Source organism: Talpa europaea (assembly GCF_964194135.1).
Source record: "Talpa europaea genome assembly, chromosome: 12".
Taxonomy (NCBI): domain Eukaryota; kingdom Metazoa; phylum Chordata; class Mammalia; order Eulipotyphla; family Talpidae; genus Talpa; species Talpa europaea.
In genome coordinates this window covers 55,706,566-55,734,488 of record NC_140079.1, presented here as the reverse complement: position 1 = coordinate 55,734,488, position 27,923 = coordinate 55,706,566, and the positions used below count along the sequence as shown (strand labels likewise).

At 42.8% G+C, this 27,923-nt stretch overlaps 1 protein-coding gene across 2 annotated transcripts; it reads right to left on the bottom strand.

The window, feature by feature from the left end:
* Positions 1-344: 344 nt before the first annotated feature.
* Positions 345-18,879, bottom strand: NPHS2 (NPHS2 stomatin family member, podocin; the record flags this gene model as incomplete). Of its 2 annotated transcripts, XM_084250350.1 has the most annotated exons (8): positions 18,511-18,879; positions 14,605-14,708; positions 11,724-11,796; positions 11,403-11,485; positions 8,009-8,212; positions 4,351-4,406; positions 1,925-2,003; positions 345-623 (listed from the first exon to the last, which is right to left on the bottom strand). In XM_084250350.1, exons 1-8 carry the CDS (start codon positions 18,782-18,784, stop codon positions 345-347), a joined length of 1,152 nt encoding a protein of 383 aa, XP_084106476.1. In that variant the 5' UTR covers positions 18,785-18,879. The 2 variants fall into 2 exon arrangements, with proteins under 2 accessions (XP_084106476.1, XP_084106477.1); XM_084250351.1 differs by lacking the exon at positions 8,009-8,212.
* Positions 18,880-27,923: the final 9,044 nt, after the last annotated feature.

Here is a 27,923-nt window from a genome sequence, read left to right as displayed (position 1 = left end):
AGGTCTTTGGGAGCAGCAAAGACCTTTCCAGAGGGGCCAGAGGACAGTCGTCCTACAGGACCCTGAACTACATCTTCAGAGGTTGAACTTCAGCCACATATAGACTCAAAATTCTTTCCAAAGCAAAATGCTGGCTAAAGCTCTTTCCATAATTACTCCCATAGATGATCCATCTCAAATTGTTACATGGCTTCTCTGCCCTCTCATCTCAACGTCTTCTTATGTAGTTTGCTGCACTGTGACTTCAGGATTCCATACGGCAACTAAAGAGAGGGCAGGCGATAAGGAGCGAGTGCTCACTCAGGGATGTGGCTCCTTGACAGCCCCATTGTCCTCGGCTCCACCTATAACATGGGGGAGTCTTTCTTCTTAGGATTCAGTGGCTCCACAGGCCTGGGAGGGTTGGGTAAGGGGATGCTTCCTTGTGTTCTGTTGCTGGGGGAAGACAGGACATTTAGCAAGTCAAATGGCAAAGGTAAAATCACAGTGGAAGGTTTGTCTGTGGATAAAGATTGAAGGGTGTGGAGGTATCGCAGCTGAACAGCAGCTGGGGTGCCCGATAGAATCTCAGCTGCCATCCTCAGGGACTCAGAGGCGGCCTTCTCCCCTTCCGCGGCGATCATCTAGAGAACAGATGTAGAGAAAAGCACAGTGATTTTTCTTTTTTGTTCCATAAATAATTATCCAGTGTGACTCAACAAGCAAGCATGAGTGTCCACTGTGGGGCAGGCGCTGTTAAGGGCAGAGTACACTTTCTTCTTGCTCAAGGTCAAAATCTAGGGAAACATATTATGCTATTAATTAAAATTTTAGGACAGAATTTAAGGACCCTGACAGGTTGAGATGAAGTGATAGGGGAATTATTAATTTTGTCTAGCGGACCTTGAAAGATTAGTGGGGTATCACCATAGAGAGAAAAGACTGGTCAGCGTTCCGAAGGCATGGAAGCCTGGAAGGGTGACTCCCCAAAATGAAGAGGTTAACATTTCAGAAGAAAAAACACCAGATTCCCCACTCCAATGTCATCTTAAAGTGGACAAAGAGGACCAAACACAGAGAAATCTAGAAGCCCTCTGCCCAGATGACCACTCTTCCCTTTGCCTTTCATCAGTGCTTCAGTATTGACCTTCTCCCATGTCTGGGGTTTTTCTACACCACTTTCTGTTCTTTAAGAGAAGCCTCTTCCCAACCCCCCAGCCCACCTACACCTCAGTCCTCAGGAGCTGTGGGCAGTCACATTTTTGCTTCTCAGGGGCACAGCTGAGTGGAGGGCTGAGAGCACAGCCTTCTCTTGGCACTGAGGGACTTGAGCCCTCATCGTGGCTGTCCCTCCAGAACTTGGACAGAGCTAGGGATGCAGGTCTGGGTGTCGTTGACCTACAGTTGACAGGGGACTGATATTGCCCAGGGGAAGATGCCAGCGTGAGAGAAAGAGAGATGAAATGTTGGACGATGCCTTGAGGAGACAATGAAGGCAAGACTCAGGAAAGAGGAGGCACGTGCCTGAACCAGTAGCTTCAGAGGAAGAGTAGAACAGGAAAAATGCTATTTGTTAGGAGGCCATTCACATACTCCAAGAATGATTTTAACAGAGTGGTGGGCCTCAGTCAGATTTCTCCCCACTCCGGGATGAATGGGAGGTGAGGAAACAAAGGGGAAGAGTTCACGCGAGCAGTCTTCTTTTTGGGGGGACTCAGGCATCCATATTTATTTATTATTTATTTATTATATTTTTTATTTTATACATTTTTGACATCATTCTTCATTTTTGTACAATGTATGCTTTCTCATCTTGGTTACAGTTCCCGTGAAATTCCCACCACCCATCACCCATGCACCATCACCATAGTCCCTTCCTTGGATGCTCTGGTGCTCCTCAAAGAGCAGACCTAGGAGGAGGACAGGCTGCTCGGTGCTGGCTTACCCGCACTTTGGCCTGTCTTTGTGCTTCAGCTTCCACAGCCAGTGAGTGCTGAAGCCCAGCTGGCAACCTCACGTCCTTACTGAAAAAGAAAGAAGATGTGGGGGGGCCTCCCTGGTGGTGCAAGGCATTAAGACAAAACCAATGAAGCTGTTTGAAGCCACTGCAGCACTAGTTCCATCCCCAGAAGGGAGCTACCCACATGGTGCAGCAGACCTCTCCTGTCTCGCCCGCTGCTCCCCTCAGCAGTGTACTTCAGTCAATCTGCCTGTTCTGTTCCTCACTCTGTCTCTGGTGAATCTTCTCACCTGCCCTCCACATCTCTGGCCTGTACCCCAGCTTTTGTATACATAAATAAATCAATCTTTAAAAAGAAAAAAGAAAAAAAGAAGGTGTGGCAGGTGGGTGTGCAGCACTGCTTCTAGTGAATGTGTTAGACATGTAGAGCAGGAAGGGCAATGTCTAGAGAAAATTAAACAGGCAACCATATCCAGGACCCCAGGAAAAACTTGCCAGTTTGAAGGTTTTTCTTGGTATGATTTTCCAACATAATGTTTGCTATTTTATTTTGGCTGATGCTGCCAGATAGTGTTTGTTTTTTATTTTTGGCTTGGACTGATGGACTGTTTTCCAGAAATGGAGAACTTCTGCCACACTAGACATCCATGGACAATGACCAATGACTGACTGTTGTTTCTCTTACATGCACTGGAACCCTGGAAAACATTGTCTCCTAAGGCTGCACCCTGAGACCTTTGCCACCATTGATATGGTGGGGGGGAAAGTGAAAAAGGGGAGACTGTAAGCCCCACCCCAGGGAAGGGTGGAGCTGGACAGAGAGGAGACTGAAAGAGAAGACTTGGGGAAGGTAGGAGAGCAAGGAGGAGACCTGGAGGAGGTTCATGCAGCAGAGAGATGTGTGAAGAAGCTGCGCTTGCTTCTCAGTCTTGGACTTGAACCAGTGACTTGGGGACAAGGAAGGAGACACTTGAAACAGATGTGGGTGAGAGATCTGTGGGGAGCTGATTCTGTATTTTTCCTTTCAGACTTGTCTGGCCCCTTCTGTCCTTTTCCTAGGTTCCCACTGAGACATGGCAAGCTAAGATTATTAGGCAGTTTTAGGGATAGTACAGGAGGAGACCTCTGAAAAATTTAGGGAGGCTTCAGAGATAAGGACAAGCAAGGGAAAGTAACCCATTCCATTAGGAAAGACAAACATGCCAGGACCAAGAACAACATTGTTAATGCTGGTCCTGGTTTCCTTCAGGTGGTAAAGGGAGGCGGAGATTGGAGAAATGGAGAGTGGTTTAATTTATGGACACATTAGAAGGGCAGCTGTTTAACTTCAATGCAGGGATGCCCATCCAGAAGACTGGGCCATAAATTTAAAAATACAACAAATGGGGAAAGAGAAAGCTGTTAGATAAGGAATATGAAGATCCCCACTCAGTAGCAAATTAAGTGAGACAGCCGAGAACTAACCAATCACAAAGAGGCTGGTGGAGCTTTAGAATAATGAAGGAAAAAAGGTATATATTCCCTGAGACACGACTCTACTTTGGCTTCCTTGCCCCTCCCAGCCCTGGTTCCCTGGCCTGGGAGTCCCACTTTATTTCTGCTCTTTTCCTCCTCAATAAACTTTTTCTTCTAAACAAACCTGACCTGCCTCTTCTTACTTGCTTGCCTGAGCGTCTACAAAGTCCTTGCTGCGGCTTCGTGAGACACCAACCCATGGGGGTCTAGTGGAGGGGGCTCAGTGCTGCCCTGCAGCCTGAGATCCATTCCTGGCTAAAAGACTAGGCCTGACAATTCCAATATCACCACCAGGAGATGCCTTAGGCTTAAGACAAGCTTTTGGGCCTTAGTGGCCCTGCTTTGGGCCAACCCCGTTTGGTGGGGCATTTACCCTCAAGGGGATGGTGTTTTGTGTGAAAACTTTTAATTCTATTCTTTTTCTTCTCTTTAAAACACACTAATTGTATTAAAGTTATTTTCTAATGAAGGTCTTACACACTAGAGTATGTTTTTTCTTGATGCGGTAGATGGTAGAACCCATTTAGAGCAGGCAGGTTTGGGAGTTCTGGGGTACCCCCACCCTGCCCTGTAACAGTAGTATTACTGGTTGTACCACTCTGTGAATATGCTAAAAAACCACTGAGTTGTACTTGAAGATAATCAAAAGGAGTTTTATGTGAATTTTATCTCAAAAAAATTTTTTTTTAGTTCACAGAGGGAGAGCTTAAAAGTAATTTGCCCATATGTTATAATGGTTGGGTTTTGGCTAGGAGAGGTAATTTTTCCTCTCCCCGCCCCCAAACTTATGCTAATGTACCTATTCAAAGAAAATAATTTTTCAAATATAAAATTTTAAATGAAACCAAAGTAATTCCCTTTACTATAGTGTTCTATCTGGTTAATTTCCTACCCACATTTCTGTTCTCTCCACTTTGATTCCCCAAATACAGGTCACTGAATCCAAGGCGACCTGTAGAGGAAAAGTTAAGATGTCAGTGAGAGCCTCCCTCATACCTTAGCAGTATATTTCTGAAAGGATATTATTTCCCTGTTTTGTTAACTTCACACTGTTAACTTGCAAAGCATTGTTGTAGGATAAGCTTGACAACTGACTTCTTTTTTGCAGCACAATAATAGTCTGAATGAAGCTTTGATGGCAGAGGCATTCCCATCAAAGAGGCATCCTTCTCTGGGAAGGCTAGTTCAAATAAGCCCCATTCTATTATCTTTCCTCTCCCCACCCTTTAAATACCTGCTCTTGTGATTTAAATTCACCAATGTGGGCCTCCCTGGTGGCGCAAAGGGTTAAGCACTGTGAAGCTATCCACAGCCAGGGAGCTACCCATATGGCGCAGCAGACCTCTCCTGTCTCACCTGCTGCTCCCCTCAGCAGTGTATTTCAGTCAGTCAGCCTGTTCTACTCCCCACTGTCTCTGTTGAATCCTCTCACTCCCCCTCCCCCCAACACACACCTCTGACAGGTACCCCAGTTCTTGCATGCATAAACAAATCTTTAAAAAAAAAAAACTAAAAGACTAATTTTCAGTATGTTACTTTAAGTCACAAAGTTTGTGGTAATTTGGCATAGAAGCAGGAGAAAACTAATATGGATGGTGCCTTTGTTACTTTGTTTTCAAATGCACATTCTAGAGAACCAGTGTCTAGTCTCTCTCCCAAATGGTTTTCATCCCCAGATGCTGTCACTGCTTTCTGGTCATTAGCAGGTTTCTCCTGCTTCCCGGGCTCATGAAGGGGAGGAAAATGAACTGTGGGTCCTGGAAAGTGGGACAGGACATGAAGTTCTGCAGAAGTCCACACTCTTTTTAATTATTTTTTTGTGATTTCTTAGTGGCTATGATGAAGATTAAGAGTAGAAAATTTGGGAAGAAGGCATCACAAGTCCAGAAACTGGCTCACACAAAGCCAGAAGTTGGAGGTGGGGGCAGAAATGATTATCACAGCCGCTAAACAAGCTACAAAGAAAAGCAAAGTATCCAGAGGAGGCACAGACTAAGGTGCAGACAAGGTGGGGGTATGGAGATGGAAGGCCATTGTGAAAGAAACACTGGTGCTTCCAAATTGACCTAGTCAAACCAAATATAGAAAAAAATCCTTGAGGCACCAACCCTGGAAATATTGATAATTAATTTAACAGCAGTTAACAATCCCACAAAGGAATGAACTCCTCCCGCAGAGAAGACGATATCAGGGCAATTTCTGTCTGCTAAGAGGCAGCCCTCCTGTCCGCCTGTACCTATGCAGGTGCTTCTCTTCACCAGCCTCCTCCCTTTGCAAAGCAGCAGAAGCAGATCTCTTCTAGAGAATGCCAGCCTGTGATCACACGGCCTCTCTTTTAACAAACTTGTCCCATCCAGGGCAGCTCTTTCTGCCTGCTTGTGTCTGTGCACGCATCATTTACTTCCCTTTTAATAATAAACCTGCCCTTCTGAATAGAACTGAATGTCCCTCGTGGGGAAACTCACCGCGTGCCACTGAAAGGAGAACTCTGGTGAAATTTTTCTCAGAGGTAACCCAAGGACCCCACTCTGTGGACCCAAGCTCTCCAAACCAACATCAGCTGGACAAAGAGCAAGCTTAGAGGACTGAGAACGCTGAGAAGGAAGGAACGGTGAACAAGGCCTGCCTGGGGAGGGGGTACCCTAAAGTAGAAATATGATTTTGCCTGTGGGGAAAAGGGCAGTCCAGGTGACCGCCGAACAGCGTGGATTTGTTCTACCCAAGCCCACTTACGTGCAAATATCTCCATCCCCTCTCTTCCTCTACCTTCTCAGCCTAGTCAATGTGAAGATGACACGACGAAGACCTTTAAGATGATCCACTTACAGTTTTCTTAACATTTCCATCTCTCTCGCTACCTTACTGTAATATGGCATAAAATCTGGGCTAATGGACTGTTGTCAGTAAGGCTTTTGGTCAACTTTGCAGGCTGTTAGTAGTGAAGTATTGGGGAACTAAAAAGTTATACTTGGAATTTTTGCACAGGGACTGGGCGCCCGCGACCCCTGTGTGTTCAAGGGCCAACTGTATTCCATGCAGAGGAAATAGTCTAAGAGGAGGCAAAGAAGCATGAAAGTGCTAAATGCTGGAGAAACACAGAAGCTGGAGTATTACATACACCAGGGGAGGGAAGGCAAGAGGTGAGACTATAACAATTGGGTCTTTTGTTCACTCATCTGAAAATTATCTGTCTGTGGTGTGACAGATCTTGGGCCAGGTGCTAAGGACAAAGAGCTGAATGAAATATGACTTCTGCCATTATGGAGTATGTAATCTGGGAAAACTGATTATAATTCAATATAACTAGAATATGAAGAGTCTGGACCTTATCCTTTATCCTGTAGAGGGAAAGAGTAACAAGGAAAAGAGATTGAAGGGGGATAAAGATGAACACATTGGAGTGGTTTTTATATCCAGAACAGCACGATCTTTGTGTGCTACTTGTTCCAACTTTTTCTTCTTTCAGCTTTTATTTTCAAATTTTGTTTCTTTTCCATCAGGATCCCAACTTTATCAGTAACAAACTGGACCAAGCTACAAACATTTGGATAGTTAATTTTCTCAGATGACTGTCTGCTTGGGCCCCATCAAGCACAGTCATTATCAATGCTTGAGGTCCTTTTATTGGAAGTGCTCCTTTCAGCCAGGCATGATTCACAACTCCCTAGCTCAATTGCAGGTATTCATTTCCCCAATGACAGGTTCCCTTGTGGGTGATAACTGTCAGTTGACTGGACCAGCGGCCTGGAATTCTGCTTTGTTCTCACCTCTCTGTGCATATAAGAGCTGGGGTGTAGGCCAGAGGTGTGGGGCATGTGTGTGAGAGGATTCACCAGAGACAGAGTAGGGAACAGAACAGGCAGATTGACTGAAATACACTGCTGAGGGGAGCAGCAGGAGATACGAAAGGTCTCCTAGGCCATGTGGGTCAGCTCCCTGAGGGATCGAACTCCTGCTGCAGTGGCTGGTGATAGCTTGATAGTGCTGAGACTTAACCCCTTGTGCCACCAGGGAGGCCCTCATCTCTCTTCTTAACACCTCTGGCAATTTGTGGTAAGAATCAAAGCCAACCCTACCCATGCCTGAGGGTGCTGAGCTCGGTGCCTCTAGGCTAGATGAAAGTGCTCGTCTCTCTCCCCTAATTCCAAATCAATTTTAGAGAATTTATTGGGAAGTTAATCACAGGGTCTGTGATATCTGACCCTCTTTTTTATTTGAAAGTCTTATTTGCATGCCTCGTCATTTAACTTTGCTTGTTTTCCAATCAAACTGAAACTGGTTCCTCACCACCTTTGTATGCCACCAAGCCCTCCTATCTATCTCTACCACCTCTGCCAACTCACACTCCCACCACTTTGTGATATGAGGGCCCTTTACAATAAGTCTAAAGCCACCTAAACAGAGGTGAGAGCAAAAGCCAGCAATGAATGACTAACCACACCTAAGACCATGATTAGCTGAGGTAACCTCTTAACCCCATCATAGCAGGCAAGATTCAATAAATGACCAATGGAGAAGTGAATAAAAGATATTCAATGTTATATTTGTAAGTACCTTTACATCTTGAGCAATGCTCTTTCTCTCTAGAAGGATTTCAGTGAGGGATCGATGTGCCAGGAGACGCTTCATGGTGGTTTGCACGAGGAATTGGACAGCTTTGGGCACGTGAGCAAGACTGCTGAGGAGGAGAGAGGCATTTTCCATCCGGTAGTAGCAGATGGCATCTATCTCCATTATGAACATGTCTTTGGTCACAATCTATGCAGAGAAAAGTTTGAAGGAAAGGCTTGACTGCTGGGCTTTTTTCTCACGTGGGGACAGAGGAGATGAATGTGTTGAAAGGGCATTTTCTCAGAGTAAGTTTGTAGCAAAAAAAAAAAAGAGTAGTAATTACACCCTTTGCTCGAAATAGACATGTTTTTGAAAATTATGTTGCTTTATTAAACACACTAAAGAACTCAGAATTTTAAGGAATCGTTTTACAAAAAAATCAGTGAGAATTTTCTTGTATGAAAACATTCAGTTGATTGAATGTCAGGTCTTCTTAAAGTGATGCCCAAAAATCTGCTAAAAGAGAAGCACATTCTGGGGGCCTCCCCGGTGGCGCAGCGGTTGAGCGCTGGGTTGCGAAACTGCGCACGGCCTCTGTGGCGCCGGTTCGATCCCCGGCTGCTCCCCGGCCACCAGAGGAGGGTCCCACATGGCGTGCAGACCTCTCCTGCCGCCCGCTGCTCCCCTCAGCAGTGTACTTCGGTCCTTCTGCCTGCTCTGCTCCCCGCTCTGGCTCTGGTGAATTCTCTCACCCTCCCGTGCTTCTGACTGTACCCAGTGCATGTATAAACAAAACAAACAAACAAACCAGCAAACAAATAAATAAAGCATGCCTCTATAAAAAAAAAAAAAAAAAAAAAAAAAAAGAGAAGCACATTCTGGGATGCATGGGGACTAATAGTGTACTGTTTGGTGGTTATACACTAGAGGGCAAATAAGTGACACGTTGAAAGTCCTAAAAGATACACATTCTCAACATTTCCATTTTTAGATAGTTATTAAGAATGTAGCTGATAGAATGTTATTTACAGTATCATAAAATTTTTCCAATTTTATTATTGGAAATTATATTAGCAATAGGTATTGGTTGAGTAAAATATCAATAAAATGAAATCCTATGTGCTCATTTAAAACAAAAAGGTAGAAGTATAGCTAAGATGGTCTCACTAGATTGTTGAGTGGAAGAAGATATGTCAAAATATACATATAGGAGAATACATATTTACATATGTAGGATTTGAAAAGTCTGCAAAGATAGATACCCTCAAAATATCAACAAAGTCTACAGTGCCCGATCTCATCAAAATATTAACACTGGACCTCCCTGGTGGTGCAAGGGGTTAAGACACAACCTATGAAGCTATCCGCAGCCACTGCAGCACAAGTTTGATCCCCAGCCAGGGGATCAACATGGCACAGCAGCCCTCTCCTGACTCACCTGTTTCTCCCCTCGGCAGTGTATTTCAGTCAATCAGCCTGTTCTGCTACTCTGTCCCTGGTGAATGCTCTCACCTCCGACACCTCTGGCCTGCACCCCAGTTCTTGTATGTATAAATAAAATTTAAAAAATATTAACATTTATCTAGAATAGGATTATTTCTTTTTACACTTTCTTATCTAGAAAAAAAACCTTATTTTCTACGTAATTTCTATTACCATAAAGAAAAGGGGAAAACCTCAAATTGAAAGCTGGGGAGACAATTTTAAAAAGCTTATAAATCTGAATCACTGCTAGAAAAATCTAGATGTTATCTCTTTTCTTAATTTTTAATTGTGGTAAAATATACTTAATGTCAAACTTACCATCTTAATCATTTTTAAGCACATAGTTAAGTAGTCATAAGTCCATTAACGTCATTGTGTAAGCAATTTCGAGAACTCTCTTTCTCTTACAGAACTGAAACTCATTCTGCAACCACCACTTTCTGTCTGAATTTGACTTGTCCAGATACCTCATATTAAGTGGAATCATATAGTACCTGTCCTTTTGTGACTGGTTTATTTCCTTCAGCATGATGTTTCCAAGGTTCATTCATGTTGTAGTGTATGCCAGAATTTCCTTCCTTTTTAAGGCTGAATGCGATTCCATTATAGCTATATTCCATATTATGTTTATCCATCTAAATATCAATGTACGTTTGGGTTGCTTCTGCCTTTTGGCTGTGTGAATAATGCTGCTATGAACAAAAACCTACAAATATCTCTTCAAAATCTTCCTTTTAATTTTTTGGAGTAAGACTCAGAAGTGAAATTGTTGGATCAAATGGTAAATATATTTTTAATTTTTTAGGAACCCCCACACTGTTTTTTACAGTAGGTGTATGATTTTACATTCCCACCAACAGTGTACAAGGGTTGTAATTTTTTATGTTTGCTCTACACTTATTTTTCCTGTTTTTATTCTTTATAGTAGCCATCTAATAGATTTGGTGTGGTATCTCATTGGTTTTGATTTGTATTTTTTTCTAATGCACTCACTAAATCTAATTTGTGATGTTGAGTGTCTGATCAAGTGTTTGTTGGCCATTTGTATATCTTTGGAGAAATGACAATTCAAGTCTGTATGAGTCAGAATCAAATGTGTGTGTGTGTCTATACATACATAATATCCATCATCCATGTATCTAACATCTATCTATCTATCTATCTATCTATCTATCTATCTATCTATCTATCTAATTGAGATGTTAAGGAACTGGCTTGTTCAGCTGCAGAGACTGAAAGTCCAAAATCTTCAGGGTAGATCAATAGATCAAGGAAGAGCTGCTATTGCAGCTAGGGTCTGAGAGTTGTCTGCGGGCAAAATTTTCTAATCCTGGAGGAGAGGTTAGTCCTTTCCTAGGCCTTCAATTAACTAACGAAAGTCCATCCATATTATGGAGGGTAATCCTTCCCCAAAGTCTACTGATTTAACTGTTAATCTCACCTAAAAAATACCTTCACAGCAACATCTCAATGTGTTTGGCCAAATAACTGGTCATGGCTTAACAGAGCCGACATACAAAATTAACCATCACGAAGTCTTTTGCCCATTTTTAATTGTGTTCTTTCTCTTTTAGGGGGTAGTCCCTTCCTTCACTCTCCCTCAGGGTACCCTCTCCTATCCCCTGTCAGCTGTTTGTTTTCTTGTTAAGTTGTAAGATTTCTTTATATATTCTAGCTATTAATCCTTATCAGATATATTATTTGCAAATGTTTTCTCCACTCCCATAGGTTGCCTATTCATTCTGTTGATTGTGTCATTTGATAGATGGAAGTTTTTGATTTTGATGTAGTCCATAACTCTGCTCTTCTACTTTGGAGTTTAAACAGTTAAATGACCCGGTGCCCTGAGCCAGAATTGGTGGCTCAGTCATTGATAATGTACAGGAAAAGCAAACTCCATCATTTGCCTTACCTCATGAAAGGGTATTTCCAAGGTTTGGAGACGAAGATCAACCTTGTGGTAGGTGTCCAGGCAGGGCAAAAAGAAGAAAAGGCCTAGAAGAGGTGGGGGAGGGAAGTGACAGGTGAATAGAATTTGTGCATATTATAGTAAGTGAGACAAGTCAAACTAGTAGCAGACTGGAAAATGCAAATATCGTGAGTCGAGCTATTTTACATAATCTAAGGTCCACGTTGCCTATTGGCATGGATTGAAAATAACTGGCAAATCGATGGCTGGAGGGTGAGGGTTGAGGAGGCAGGGTGGGGTGGGTGTCAAAAAGATGCTTCTTACCAGGACCTTTGGCTCTTCCAGGAAGCAGGTGTCCCAGTCGGAATATAATTACTCTCTCATACTCCTGTACGACCTAAAGGGAAATTTAATACTCTTATATCACTTTAAAAAAGAAAAAAAAAGTTTTCAAAAGGACTTAGTTTAAGAGTAACCATAGGTTATAGAAATCTTTTGTTTTGAAACACAAGAAAATACTTCTGTTAATGCTTAGCTTCCAAAATGTACATTTAATAAGTGTATCTTTTAGGACTTTCAACATGTATTACTTATTTGCCTTCCAGTGCACACCCAGCAGGCAATGCATTATTTCAGTGGCCTCTGAAATAGTATGTTGGCCATATTAACATTTAAGCCCATGGGCAGAATTTTGATTAAAAGAATCATGATTATCTAAAAACGTTTGCATTTTTGGACATGGGAAGGTCATCAGTCCCTAAAACAAAGAAGTCATAGTACGCTTATTAAAAGGGAGACAGGAAAATTACTGCACACTACTTTAAAAATAAATATCACTTTCTAGTTCAGTGAATATCTGGGTTCTCTGCTTACATACCATTAGTTTAGTTGGTCTAATTTGTATATGCGGAAATAATTACAATAGTAAATATAAAAATGTATAGAGAAAACAAATGGAGGAACTAAATAAATTTTAGTCTATATAAAAGAATGAAAATAGAAAAATAAAAAACTTCAATTGAAATAAAACTTGATTCTTAAAAAAATCAATAAAACTGAGAAATATTTAGCTAGACTAATTTTTTAAAAAGATTTATTTATTTATGCTTACAAGAGCAGGGGTGTAGGCCAGAGGTGCAGAGGGGGAGGGCGAGAGGATTCACCAGAGAGACAGAGTGGGGAGCAGAACAGGCAGCTTGACTGAATCACACTGCTGAGGGGAGCAGTGGACAAAACAGGAGAGGTCTGCTGCGCCAGGTGGTTAGCTCCCTGGCCTAGGAATCGAACTCGTGCTGCAGCAGTTGAGGACTGCTTGAGCTACAGTGGTTGGGGATTGCTTCATAGTGCTGAGACTTAACTTCTTGCACCACCAGGGAGGCCCCTTAGCTAGACTAATTAAGTAAGAAGTGAAAAACTCCAATTTTCAAAAGTGGAGACAAGCAGACCACTATTGTCCTTACAGAATAAAAAAATAAGAGAAAACAATATGCCAAAAACTAGAGAACATACATAAAATTATATAGAGACACAAACTATCAAAATAACTCAAGAAGGAAAGAAAAAATGAAAAGACCTGAAAGTAAAAAAAAATTCAAATTAATGTTTAAAAAATTCTCACAAAGAAAAGTTCAGGACCAGATGGCTTTTCTGGTGAATCCTCCAGATTTTAAACAGGAACCAATACTGCTCCTTTGTTCCTATTTTTCACAAATTCTCCCAAAAAATACCTTCCCTATTCATGAATTACCCTAATACCAAAACAACATAGAGATATCACAAGAAAAGAAAACTATACACTAATATCTCTTGTGAATATAGAGGCAGAAATCCACAGCAAACTACTGGCAACATAAATCCAGTAACATGTAATAAGGGTTATAGATCCTGATTGAGACTTATCCTAGCAACACACAGTTGGTTTAACATCCAGATGAATGAGTACCTGTATCAATGGAATAAAGGGCAAATACCACATAATCACCTCATAGGTACAGAAAAAGCATCTGACAAAATTTAACATTCTTTCATGAAGGAGGAGGAGAACAATCTGTGTGAGAAGAGCAGCCATCAACAGCCCCAGCAGCATCCATAGTGCCCCAGCCGAAGGCTTACTCTTCCCTGGTAGCCCCACCAATGACTAAGAATGGCAGGGATCCTGGGGCCTGGCCATTTCCGCCCATCCTGAGACTCCTTTAGGAGCCAACCTTCAGGTGGATCAAGACTCTCTGGAAGTTGGTGCCTCCCTGGTGGCGCAGGGGTTAAAGACAGTGCTATCAAGCTACTGCCAGCCACTATAGCACCAGTTTGATCCAGGCCTGGCCAGGGAGCTACCCACATGGTGAAGCAGACCTCTCCTGACTCACCCGCTGCTTCCCTCAGCAGTGTATTTCTGTCGGTTTGCCTGTTCTGCTCCCCAATCTGTTTCTGGTGAATCCTCTCACCCCACCACACCTCTGGCCTGTACCCCAGTTCTTGTATGCATAAATAAATAAAATCTTTAAAAAGAAAGACTCTCTTGAAGTTGTATCATGGTCTGAGGCTCTTTCTGTCCAATCCTTCCTCCTTCTTCTCATAGCACAGGTCACTATTGTCTATATCATAGTTGCCAGGTGTTCTCTCTCTTGCCTTATATACCTCCCAATAAATACTTTGCACTTCTAATTTGATTTGTTATTTGCTTTCCTACCTGACACAGGTCTTCATTTACTTCAGGGACAGGCATGTATTCTTGATAATTATCTCCCTAATTATCAGACCAAAACTGTGCCCCAAAGATGACTGTCAGTTCTAGTCTATGGAAGTACCTCAAAAGTTCCCAGGAAGTGTGAGTAATGAACAGCACGATCTACATGTCCTTATGTTGTCAAGTGCAGATACATTTACACAGCCCCTACCCTGAAGGCACTCTCAGCCATGTTTTTAGGTATCAACAAATATTGCACCTGTGTAAGTGCTAGGAAGGATGTTAATGCAATGTGGCGTGTGGGCCCAAGAAGGGAATGACAGTTTGTGGGGAGTCAGAAAGGTTTCACACTTAGACTTGAGCAAGATCTTAGAGGAACAAGTGCTCTTCGGGAAGGTGAGTGGGGTGAGGGGTGTTCCACGCAGAGCAGCTGACACATGCCAACATACAGGAGTGAGAGGGGGCCTGTGTGGCCAGTGAGAGGCATCAGTAACTCTGTAACTGGGCCTTAAAGTATCTCACCTTTATGCAGAACCAGATAGAAAAAGGGAAGGTCACAATGATGAAGAGCAGAGATATGAGGACAAGAAGCCACTCACAGGCCCCTAAGCCAGAGGACTTGGTACCTAAAAAAAAAAAAAAAAAAAAAGAATTATTATAATGGAACTTCACTAACAATATTCACTGACTAGTGCTTATTAGTCCAGGCCCTGGTACTAGGTCAGAGCAATGTGTAAACTTTGCTGGAAAGTTTAGGAAGAGCTGGGTATCAGCAAGGTCAGTTCACAGGCCCAAGGCATTGTCTGTGTGGAGGGGTGTGAGCTACTAGAAGGGGAAGCAGGCTCCTGGAAAGACAGGAGTGGGGTACACTGGAACAGCCCAGAATCTGGGCAGAAGGTCTGGGTTACAAGTTTTGGCTCTACCTTCTCTGTCAAGTAATATTTAGCTAGGTGCATGACCACTTTGAACCTCAGTTTCCTCATCTATACAATGGAAATGCTGTCTCATAAAAACCATCTCAGGGCCTCCCCAGTGGCGCAGCGGTTGAGCGCTGGGTTGCGAAGCTGCCCGCAGCTTCTGCAGCGCCGGTTGGATACCCGGCCGCTGGGTGAGGGTCCCACATGGCGCGCAGACCTCTCCTGCCACCCACTGCTCCCCTCAGCAGTGTATTTCACCAGTCTGCCTGTTCTGCTCTCCCCTCTGGCTCTGGTGAATTCTCTTACCCTCCCACGCTTCTGACTGTACCCAGTGCTTGTATAAATACATAAATAAATAAATAAATCTTAAAAAAAAAATCTCAGACCGATCATCATAGTGATCTCATGAAATATTTTTCCTCTCACTGACATAAGGAAGAAATGACATAGACATATAAAAAACACTGAGCTGTATTTTTCATGCATCCAGTGTTATTTGAAGGCTAGTCTTCCCTAAAATTACTTCTCCATATCTTACCTGCCCCCATGTCTGAAATTCCTCCATTAGAGCCCCTTTGCATTAAGGTGTGGATTCCTAGGCAGTCTTTGAAAATCATCTTATGGGGTATTATAAGTCCATTATTGATGTGATCATGTGATCAGTAACTAGTGATGAGGAACTAGAATGCACCCCCTCTTTACTTGGGTGATAAATGAAATGGCATCAGGGAAAGCTGACCTCAAGAACACAAGCTGCTTGGGGTACCGTCCGGTTTACATGGTGTTTGGGGCCTGGCACAGTGCTTGACACAATATAAGTGCTCAATAAATATTTGTTGAATAAAGAAAGGAAGGAGAAGTAGATAGTGAGGATGATTGAAACGGAAATTATCTGGTAATCTCAACAAGTTTAGTTTCCAGGTACTGGAAAACTGGCCATGGGGACACTATTTATCAGATTTAAAATCTCACAAATTTACAAGTTTGCAGTTATAAAATTTAAAAAAAAAATCCCATAAAGGACTAACAGTGACTAAACATCAGAAATGTTGAAAAGCCTAATTTCATGGGATGGGACAGAGAGGGATAACTAATTAATACTGAAATTTTTACTTCCATGCCTGGAAAATAACCAGAAAGACTCACAAAAATGGATGTGCATATTACTTGAAAAGGGTAGATATGCAAGATATGCAAAACTAACATCAGCTCTAAATACCATAATATGGCAGCTCTCAAAGGCTGTCCCACAGAACACAGTTCCATAGCGTGGTCCACAAAGCAAGCAAGTTTAGGGAATACCATGTACTGAATCTGACTCCTAGAGCTCCTCAGTGTTTTTTGGCATATTGACGTTTAGAGAATCCCTGCAAAAAATCTTGTCTTTTTTTAATCTAATATTTCCCAATGTTTTCAATGGAATTTATTTCACATTCAATCTACTTTAGGAAATACTGCTCTATCAACATATTCATTTTTACAATGTTCATCTTGAGAGCAGGAACAGTGTTTGTGCCTCGTTTAATTAGTTTATAGATACAGTTCATTTGGTAGTAGTAACCTTGGCAAGTAAAAATAAATATATATTTTTTTAATTTATGATGAAATTACATTTTTCATGTAAGGAAAGGCCTCAAAATTCCTTCATGTGATAGTTGGAGATATGGGGCCTCCCTGGTGGCGCAAGGGGTTAAGAAGCTACCGGCAGCCTCTACAGCACAAGTTAGATCTCCGGCCAGCCAGGGAGCAGCCCACCTGGCGCAGCAAACTTCTCCTGTCTCGCCCACTGCTCCCCTCAGCAGTGTATTTCAGTCAATCCACCTGTTCTGTTTCCCACTCTGTCTCTGGTGAATCTTCTCACTTCCCTGCACCTCTGGCCTGTATTCCAGTTCTTGTATGCATAAATAAAACTTTTTTTAAAAAATAACGGTTGGAGTTATGAGCAGAAAACGAGTATCTATACCTAAAAATCTAACATGAAGTTTTACTCATAGAATTTTCTTCTCTTGGAGTGAGTTCCTTGAATATCCAATTTGTTTGCTTTAAGTGACTAGTGGAACATTAAACGTTAAAACAGGCAGAACATTTGACTATGGCATAATCTGAGACTTTCCAACATTTGGTAAAGTGGAATTCCTTTTTGTTCCTCCCAAGTCTTAAGTGGCCTGGCTGTGGGAGTGTGGAGCTGAGTTAGGAGAAGGTGACTTTGCTGCCTCTTGCACCTAAGTTACCCCTGGGAATGGCAGAAACCTCTGGAGCAAGGGTTCAGCACTGCAGCCTTATCTTTAACAGAACTTCTCACCCTGCTTCCCAGCTGTAGTTCTTGGGCAAGCCACTCAACTTCTGGGCATTTTCTTCATCTCTGATATGGGAATAATAATACTCAGTAGAACATTTAGTGTGTGCCTGGAACATAGCAGAAGCCGGTCCTTGCTTTCCCCACCCTCACAGAGGTGGCCCAAGGCACAAATTGTTATGAGATTTCTAACTTGAGCATTACTGTAGAGTTGAACCTAACAAACCTTATATGACCAAAAGTTTTTGACTGATGAAAGGGCATCAATTAGGTAAAATATTAGCATTTTAAGTTCATATTATCTATGTCCCAACCTCAGGAATCTCACAAATAACAGCTTTCAGTGAGCCAGTCTATCCCCAGTGCTGAACCCAAGGAAATGTTAACATTTCACAGCCAGCAGAAAGCGGAATAACTCACTCTCCCTTATTAGTTTTCTTTTAAGCCTCCCTCACCCCCACTTATTGGAGTAATGCTTTTTTTATTTTCTTGCATTTGTTATAAAAAGGTTTGGAAGCAAATAAATCTGTTCCTGAATGTTGCTGTACTTGCAGAATCCAGAGACTCCTTTCCTCCTTAGTCCAGCTTTCCTCTCTCTTTCGGCCTGCAAGGATTCTCTCTCTGAGTATGTTCTTTCCTCCAGACTCTGGACAAAGAACTTTGGATGTTTCTCTCCTTTCATCCTCACAGCTACCCTTTGAAGTAGGTACTGTCCTTATTCTGATTTGATAGATGGCCCTGTCTGTCCTGGCATGGCCAGCAAGGAAGCTGAGCTGAGATTTAAACTCAGGTCTGGTATTTTTTCAACTTGGCACTGCTGCCTCTAGTTTTTAGAAAGAATGATCATTCCAAAGAAAGTGTGAAGTGCTTTCAGGTGGATAAGGAAAGAAGCAGCAGCTACACAGCCACATGAGGTGCTGGATTACAAAGCCCAACCACATGGTCCCTACAGTGATGAGTGGTCCCAACCTGGATCACGTTCCCACCTCCTACCCACAGCTGCTATTTGTACTTCTTCAGATGCATTTTGGTGCTCAGCACTGCTTGGTGGATACTAACTCCTGCCTCTCGTTGCCTGGAAACCTGTGCAGGTCCAGCAGGCTGCCCTGACTTCGGTGGCTCTGGGGCGCAATGACTCATTTCAGCTCCTCTGACCTCCCTTCATACCCTAGAAAAGGCCTCTCTCCCCCCAGGTCCCCGACCTGCCCACTGTACCTTCCTCTGGCCGCTCGCTCTCCAGCAGCGCCACCACCTCAGTGCCCTCCTCTGCCGGGCCCCGCACCTCATCCACGTCCACCACGGTGGCTGCCGGGGCTCGGGGCTCCGCGGGGCTCCCCGCCCGCGCTGAGGCTGGACGGTCACGGCCCGCATCCCGGCGCCCCCGACCTCCGCCACCTCTCTCGGCCTTTGTCCTCTTGTTCTCCTTTGGGGGGGACCCCCCGCTTCTCCGGTGGGGCTCCCTGGAGGAGCTCCGCGGTCTCCTCTCCATCCTCGGATCGGCGGGGCTCCGGCAGCTGGGTCCTTGCAGCGTGACCCTCGGGGCTGCGGGGTGCCACCCGCGGAAACTTAAAGACCCTGGGCGGGGGCGGCGAGGGGGCGGGAGCCGGGGGGGGGGGCCCTAATGACGTGGGCGGGGGAGGGGGCCACAAATGCCGGGCGGCGGGGGCGGGCGCTGCTCGCCAAGTGAACCCGACGGCTGTTCCCGGCTGCGCACCGGGCCCCCCGCCCCACGCAAGGAGCTGGGCGCGATGTTTGAGGAGCGTCTGCGTGTTGGCTTCTGGGGCTTAAACGCGTGTTTCTGTGCACGAAGAACTGGGCTGGAAAGAAGCTTCTGCGGCCTCAAGTAGCACAGGCCCGGAGGCAAATCGCTGAAGGGGGGATAAGGTGTTTTGCTTCACAAGTTGTAAAAATCTTAGGAAATAGGTGTGTTGTCCTCGTGTGATGCTAGAGTTTAAGCGGGCCCCCAAAGGTCATTGAATTAGGATGACCACAAGGTAAACTTAGAAACTTCTCTCCAAGGCCCCTCCCCTTTACCCACTTGGAGTCTCCCCAAGCGGCTCTTTCCCCCCCCCCCCTAATTTATTTCATATCCTGGTCCTACTCTTTCTGCCAATCCTTTATCATGTTAAAGCTGTTGCAAGACTACCCATGCGAGAATTTACATTTTAAAAGAGGGGAAGAAGGAAAACTCTTTTAGACAACCCCCCCCCCTTTACTTTTATTAACTTAGTATTTTTACTAGTGTGTTTAATACTTGATGTAATGCTTCTGGAAGAACCGCAGATGGGAAAGTATCTGGTTAAACTTCATTTTAGAAAAAAGGGATAATTTTGTCTTTGACTAGGATCTGTTCCCATACTTCTTTGATGGAAGTAGTTTTGGTTTTTTGTTTTTTTTGTTTTTGTTTTTAATTTTATTTTTATATTCCCCATACAATTACAACCCCCTTATTTTTACCCCAAGCCCTCCTTTCCCCGCCCCCCACCCCCCATAGAGTGTCTCTTGTTCATAGTTATTTGTTGATTTTGATATTTTCTTTCTTATAGTTATTCTTTTTCCTGGTCCCTTATTTAAGTTTTCTGCCCCGAAGTAGTTTTGTTTTTTAAAGGTTTACTTGTCTGACTCCCTCCTACAGCAAACTGGGGGTGGGCTGTCCCCCATTTTCTTACGGGGAGCTTGTAACATGGAATAGATTTATTTCTCTGAATGAGAGATTGGTCTGGGTAATCCTTCCAACTCAAGATTTATGATTTAACTCAAATATAATACTCACTTTTTATTTTTCATTATTTATTGAGTTCACACCATGATTGCCTTTTTCCCTCTCAAAAACCTTATTAAAGAATGAGGGTTTGAGTAACTCACATGGGTCTGGACAAACTATTCCATTACTTTCTTTCCTATATTCCAAATAAGAGCATTGGGAATAAATTAAAAGATTGGTATTAAAGTAATTTAAATAAACTTTTTTTAACTCCCTAAACCTGTTTATTGCATAGATTACAAAAGAGATGTCAAATGTTTCCTTCTCTAAAGCCATCCTCGATTAATAATTTTTGAATAAAGTACTTCATTGAGAAAAATCCTGAAGCTGCATTTTAGTTTATGGAGGGAAAGGGATCATTATTTACTATTCACTCATTAATGTTTGCTATTAAACATAGTAGGTTTTCTATCACCCTATAAGGATTTCCCTGTTTAGAAAAGCATCACATTTTCACTCTTATTTTTTTCTCTCAGTTTTTGATTCTGTTACTAATTAATTTGACCAAAGTCCTAACCATAGACTTTTAAACCAAAATTCCCTTTTACTTTTTATTCAAAGGATCAACAGGATTTCTGCCAAATGATACTCTCAAAACTGTTTTCTGTCTCCCAATGAGATAGAGGGATATCATGTAGGAGAAAGACTGATGAGAAGAGACTCGCCTTGGTATTGGAGCCTCCTTCACTGTGGGACCACAGACAAGTTATGTAACTGTGACTTTCTTTTCTTGCTCCACATGTGACGGTAATGCAAGCACCTGCTTGTTGGGATTATGAATGATGATGACAATATTTGAGAAAGTGTATGACATTCCACAGTGGAAAGGTCAGTGCAGCCTGTGTGGGGCTGGAGTCCGGGAGTGCTGAGGCAGCAGCCTGAGATGCTAGCTGGTTGCCTTGCCTCCCCTTATGACGGTGTCGCTGTTTTCTTTTAGATTCCTTCTTAATTGAAAGTGTTGGTCACTCCTTTGTTGAAAGTATTGTATGCACACATTTAAAAACTCTAAATTTTTTACTCCTTATTTGAACTGAAGAGACTGACATCTGTGGGAATGGGGTTATCTAGAAGGGGAGGACTAATTAAAATTGTTGACTTTTGAGTTTGTTTTTAACAAGTTTAGGACAGGTGGTACTTCTGTGACCAAGTTCTTCTCTGTCACCAGCTGCTGACTGCAGCAGCAGCCTCCTCTGCTGGATCTTCAAAAGAACAGATTTTCCAATCAATATGCTTTATTGCTGACTGGGAGTTAGGACCTTAACCCCTAAGTGGTTCTTAACCCTGGCCAGTAAGGTTAGATGCTTTGTAGGCCTACGGACTCTCTTGACTCTTTGCTTTAAGACTTAAAAGAGTTGCTCAGGTGGCCATATCCTCAGCTCATTTTATTTAGGTGCCATGTCTGGTTTTCACGTTACAATAAGTCAACTTGTCCACAATTTCCTTTACCCCAAGCTCCATCCTACTGTCCACTAGATCCCTCAGGGATAGGACTATTCCTTGATTTTAAGGTATTCTTCCTCTCCAAATAAAGAGGCATCCTTTGATTGGGAGGTATGACATAAACCACTGGATGAAAAGACAGCACATGGAAGGTGATTGGGGCAGTTTGGGCTCCGTTGCACTTCAGTTTAGTATCACTACAGATACATTCCTATTTCTGGTGGCTTGTGTGATCCTGAGGGGTCTATTTTTTGTCCTTTACCCATTTCAGTGATGTGCTATGGAGAGGGCTGGAAGATAGAGAGCCAGAGAGCTAGATATCCTAGAGTAGGCTTCCAATCTTTTCCTATTATGGCAAATAGAAAATGATACTATCTGAATGGGATACCAGCCAAACTTGAGGGGATTTGAGGTTGTCCATATTGGGCTTGGTGAAAAGCTTTCTATTTTTGATATATAATCATGGTAATAAAATAAAAAAGTATTAGGGATTCAGTATTAATAATTTGTTTATAATGGGTGGAAGGTTTATACCATCTGAAAAGAAACTGGTAAATTAAAAGAAACCAGTATAAGTAAATTTTTATACAAATAATTTCAACATTTAGACTCTTGATCTTGCTTCCACAAATATGAATTTTATGTTTGAAATGGCTACATGAACTTCCTAATCAAGACTTAATTATAGGGCCTCCCTGGTGGTGCAAGGGGTTGAGCACAGCACTATAAAGCTGTCCACAGCCTCTGCAGCACAAATTTGATCCCCCGGCCAGTCAGGGAGCTACCTATATGGCGTAGCAGACCTTTCCTGTCTTGCCCGCTGCTCCCCTCAGCAGTGTTTTGAGTCACTCTGCCTGTTCTGCTCCCCACTCTGTCTCTGGTGAATCCTCTCACCTTCCCGCACCTCTGGCCTGTACCCCAGTTCTTGTATGCATAAATAAATCTTTGAAAAAAAGACTTAATTATAAACTTTAGGTTTTTGTTACCAACAATGAGGAATATATTCACACAACTTAAAAAGTTTATTTTTCAGGTGTATGAAGGTGTAATCAACAAATGAAAATTATACAATTTAAGGTGTACATGTTATAATTTGATACATACATTCATTGTGAAGTGGTTAAAGTTATTTAAATCACTTTTACAATCACTTAAAAATTTACATGGATAGGGGTGCAGGTACCCTTTTGAATTAATGTTTCTGTGTCCTCTGGGTAAACACCTAGGAGTGGAATTGCTGGATCATATGGAAGCTCCATCTTTAGCAGGTCGCACAATGTATGAATTTTCATCTTGGTTATATTCCCCATACAATTCCCACCCCCCTTATTTTGACCCTAATCCCTCCCCCCGCCCCAGTGTGTCTCTAGTTTATAGTTGCTTGTTGATTTTGATTTTTACTTTATTATAATTAATCTTTTTCCTGGTCTCTTATTTAGGTTTTCTAGATTCCTGCTATGAGTGAGACCATCCAGTATTTTTCTTTTTCTTTCTGGCTTATTTTGCTGAGCATGATCCCTTCCAGCAACATCCATGTTGCTGCAAATTGCATGTGTTTATCTTTTTTGAATGCTGAGTAATAGTCCATGGTGTATATGTACCACATCTTCTTGATCCAGTCATCTATTTTGGGGCATTTGGGTTTTTTCCATAGCTTAGCTATTGTAAATCATGTTGCTATAAACATAGGCAAAAATGAAAAATGATGTAAAAAATATATAAAATTTTAAAAATTTTTAAAAATTTACACGGATAGACCTTAAGGAATAGAGTATCTTTGGCTAAACATACAACTTTTATATCTTGTGATGATGTCAATGGCTTAAACTTGAGTCCGACCTTTTCGTAACAAGTATTTCAAAATAATGAGACTCCACGGCACCCACTTCACATGCTAGTAAGAGCATAGTGCAGGCTACATTGGACTGGGGGCCTCTCGGCATCTCCCTTCTCCCCAACCCTCCAGCTGCCCATATGGGATGAAAAAATGGGTATTGGAATGCACACCTGTCATCTGTTCCTGGCCTGGGAGGTGGGAACTGCTCTAGGGTGCTGGTTTTCATCTTAACACGCATCAAGAGCACCTGGAGGGCTTGTTAACCAACCCCCTACCTGCGAAGGCCCCCAGAACTCACCCCACACCCAGGATTTTCTGATTTCCTTACGGTTGTGGTAGGGGCCTGAGAACTTACATTTCTTAGACGTTTTCGGGTTAGGCTATTTGCTCTGGAACCACACGTTGAGGTTCAACAAAAGTATTTTCAAAATATGCCATTTAAAACAGTCTCTTCTCACTCCCTTACCCCGGCTTGCTTTCTTTCCTTCTCCCCTCCCCTCTCTTCCCCCACCCCTTCCCCCTTCTCCCTCCCCCTCCCTTCCACTCTCTCCCCCTCCCTCTCCCCCCTCCTCCATCCCTTCCTTACCCCCTTCTCTTCCCCCTTCCCTCCTCCCCCCCTTCTTCTTGAATCATTATATATTTGATATTACGTAGTTCTCTGCCTTGCTTGTCCTAGGTAAGGTCCAGGAGAACAGGAAATTAGCTTTGCACACTGTTGTAGTCCCGTCTTCTAGAGCAGTTTCTAGCACATAGATGGTAACTTGCCTTCAAAAGAACATGCATTTTGGAAGGCATCAACTCAATTGAAACCACGAGTGAAAAAGGCCACTCAGGAAGAGGGGAGCAGAAGAAGGAGGATAAAAAGGAGATGAATCAAAGACAGGCCATCGTTTACATGGACATTTAATGAAGTAAGATAATTGGCAAATAGAAAGCTAGGCGCTCGCTCCAGTGCAGAGCATCTTAGAAACCCATAGGGGAGAGATTTTTCAGGGCGAGGAAACAGCAGATGATCCAAAATGAAAAGATAGAAAAGCCCCTAAGACTTGCCTCTTTTTATTTTTTTCTCAGTGGAAGTAACTTAAGATGTTTTGAGTAGCAGACTGATTGCTTTGGACCAAGTAGTGACTGGTGGATGAAAAAGTGGAGAAAGATGGATGTGTATAAACAGTCAAGGATTTGGCCGTGAAGGGGTGCTAGAGGGGAATGTAGGTCAAGAGTTTGCTCCCACCCCTCTCTCCTCCCACTCCCTCTCTTTTCTTTTTCTCTTTCCCTCTCACTCTCCCCTCCTCGCTTTTGGTCCTCCCTCTTTTCTCTCCCTCTCCCTTGCCTCTCCCTCTCCTCTCCCCTCTTCTTCGCCTCTATGTTTGGAAGATACGAAGGATTCTTGCGTAATTTTTGGTTATAGGAATCTGTAAAGAGATGTTGAATATATATATATATGTATACACACACACACACACACACACACATATATATGTATATATATGACTGTGTAACAACCAAAAGTCAAGGTCATGGCCCTAGAAAAATTGAGGGGAATGTACTCTAGAGTGCATGGGTAGGAGAGATGGCTCCTCACTCTGAGTTCAGGAGAAAGATGTGAGGGGAGTTAGTTTAGAAGCAGACTGAAAGTTGAGGGGGGGGGGGGTTCAAAATGACAGCCTCCATTTTCTCTGGGAGTTGAAGCAAAGTCACTTTCTAGTGGTGAAGCAGCAGTGGGTAAGAGGCATGAGAGGGATGGCAAGACTTGGAGTGTTTGCTGTGGGAAATGGAATTGATCATTAGCATTAAATGACCCCCAAGTTGGGCATAATGTTAAAAAAAATTGGGAAGCAGGAATGCTTTATTGGTGGCATGAGCTTCTGACACACCTATTTCCTATGTTTTTCAAAAGATTCTCACCTTTGTCATGAGGCATAAAGATTCAGAAGCTTAAAACAGACAAAAAACTCTTTACTGGTCTTTTCGTAAGGCAGGAATTCTGGTAGGGACAGCTGCAAATGAAAGACCCTCCCAGATGCAAGCAGAAACGGGAGACCAGATGGAGACAGTTAATTAGCAGAAGGAAAGTCACCTCTGGTCATCTTAATAGGCAGCAGGGGGGCAAGCAGAGTGGTCTGCCCACAGAGCCCTCTGGTATTGTTAATTAACTGTAGGATCCCAAGGAATGAACTCAACAAACAACCACTACATCTTTTTGATTTGTATTAACAACAAAACCAAACAACACAGCTCTGGTGAGTGAGAGAGACATCTGACTTCTCACCCTGTTTCTAGAACTAAATCAGATCCCAGACTACAGTTTCTTGGTTGTAGCCCAAATATTCTTAAAGCTGCTGCTGAAACTACCTAAGTATTGCAGACTTTCCTCTCAGCTTTTTCCCAAAAACCTTGAGATCCCTTACTGTATAACTGCTTGAGAACAAAGGAAATACCTACACTTGACAGTGACCATCACTTAGTAATTCCAAACTTTGAGCTAACACTAATTCCTGGGACCCCAAATGTCACTTTGCCATCAAACTTTTCAGCTTTATGGGGGTTAGGTGATAAATGAATTGCCAAGTTCACCTTTAGGCAGAATTAGTGGGACTGGAATCATCCTAGGATTATGTATCCTACTTGCCAAGTGAATAGCTGGAATAGGTCACCTTAGCAACTGACAGGACTCCTACACTGGTGTGTGCACTCTGATTAAGAGCTATTCTGGTAGGAAGCTGAAGTCCCAAAATGGAACATCAGGAGCATTACCACATGCCTGGGGAATTGCAGAGGTGAGTATCATCTTCCAAGGTATACAAGATGGCACCTACTTCACTCCCATTCACTTCGTAAGTCAAGCACTGCAAAACATGGATGTGTCCTAGAAAATGACAGTGCATAATTGTAAAGCCAAGTAATCATTGACTCCAGTTGTCACTAATCTTCCAGATTGGAGCTCCTTCTTGAAGCAACTCAAATAGTCCCTCACACTTGATTTGTTGCTATTCTGGGATTTAGCTCCAGCAAAGGTTTTTTTTTTTTTTTTAATCTTTTATACATTATGCATAATTAACTTTCTAAATTTAATCATAAATTTAACATTTTTATCACCTACTAATCTTTGTTCATGTCTGTAGTTTCTTTAAAATAGGAGTCATAATTGTACTTAGAATAATTGTGAAGAAAATTAGGTAAAGCTATGTATGCAAAGAGCATGTAGTAAGTGCTCATTATCTGTTACTACTTATCTCAGGATAATTGGGGATGAGAATCTGGGTGAATGTCTTATTTGGATTCATTGTTCATTTTACAGGAACTGCTCTCAAATCACTTAGTGAGATGATAAACTGTCTGAATTCTGGCATGTCTAAAAATGTCTTTTCAGCCACATGAATGCTGATTTGGCTGGGTAAAGGATTCTAGTTTGAGCTTTGATGCTGTTGCTCCAGCAATAAGTTTAGTGGCAAACTAATCTCTACTGCTTTATAGGGAACTTATTTCTGTATAAAATCTCCCGATTGTCTTTTTCTGAGGCTTGGAATCCTTAGGATCTTTTTTTCATTAGGTATTCTAAAGACTCATGGGCCCATTTTTATCTGAAGGTGTGTGCTCTTCAAATTGAGACATTTTCTTCTTTTTTAATCCCTAATTCTCACCACCATTCCTTCTGTTCTTCGTTTCTGTAACCTCTGTCATTGAGATGTTGGAAAGCCTGAATTCACTCATGTCTCATAATTTCCCCTTTGTCCGTTTTCTGCCTTTCTGGGATTCTTCAATATTCCTGGCCCATTGATGGAACATTTTGTTCCTCTTTTTTTTTTTAATTTTTTTTTTATTTATTACAACATGGGATCTTAGAATTGAAAGTGTAGGTGTGTGCTTAGGTTTCCTTCGTGGTTCAACTTCCCTGGTTATCTTTTTGGTTTGTCTAGTTCCTTTAAGTTGTACATTTTAAGATAAAAATCTTTATATTGTGTCTCTATTCTATACCTCTTAAATTACTATTTTTGTTTTTCGGAATTTTTTTTTTCAATTTTGGTTTTCAAAGACTTTATAATCCGACTCATTCCACCTAGGAAAAATAATCTCCAAGTTATTTCCTATATACATCCTCTTTAGTTTCCTGCCCTTTATCTGCAGTGGCATCTGGAATGTTCCCCACTCATTCAAGAAGCCCTCCTGTCCCCACCCCTCTACAACGATTATTCACCAAGCTTCACAACTGCCTGGACTTTTTCCCAAATAGACCTAGACCTGGATCAGCAGCTCTGCCCATCAGATCTGGACATCTCCCTCTCCCACCCCACCACCAATTCAATAAGCTCCTCAGGTGATTCTAAGCACACCCAGATGAGGACCTCGCAGCTCCCTCTTCTCTTCCGGGCCGCCCCGCCCCCGCGGAGGGTGGTTGGAAAGGTTCTCACGGGGGCTGGAGAGGTCCTCGAGCCGCAGGCCCGCTCATCGCTCATCGGCCACCCTCGCCGGGGTAGGTAGGTACCCACGATCCCCAAGCGCTGCGCTGTCCGGGAGCCTGACCGAGCGGCCCGCGGCGTGAGCTGCCTGGGCCGCCCTCCAGCGTGGCCCGCTGGGCCCAACCGTCCC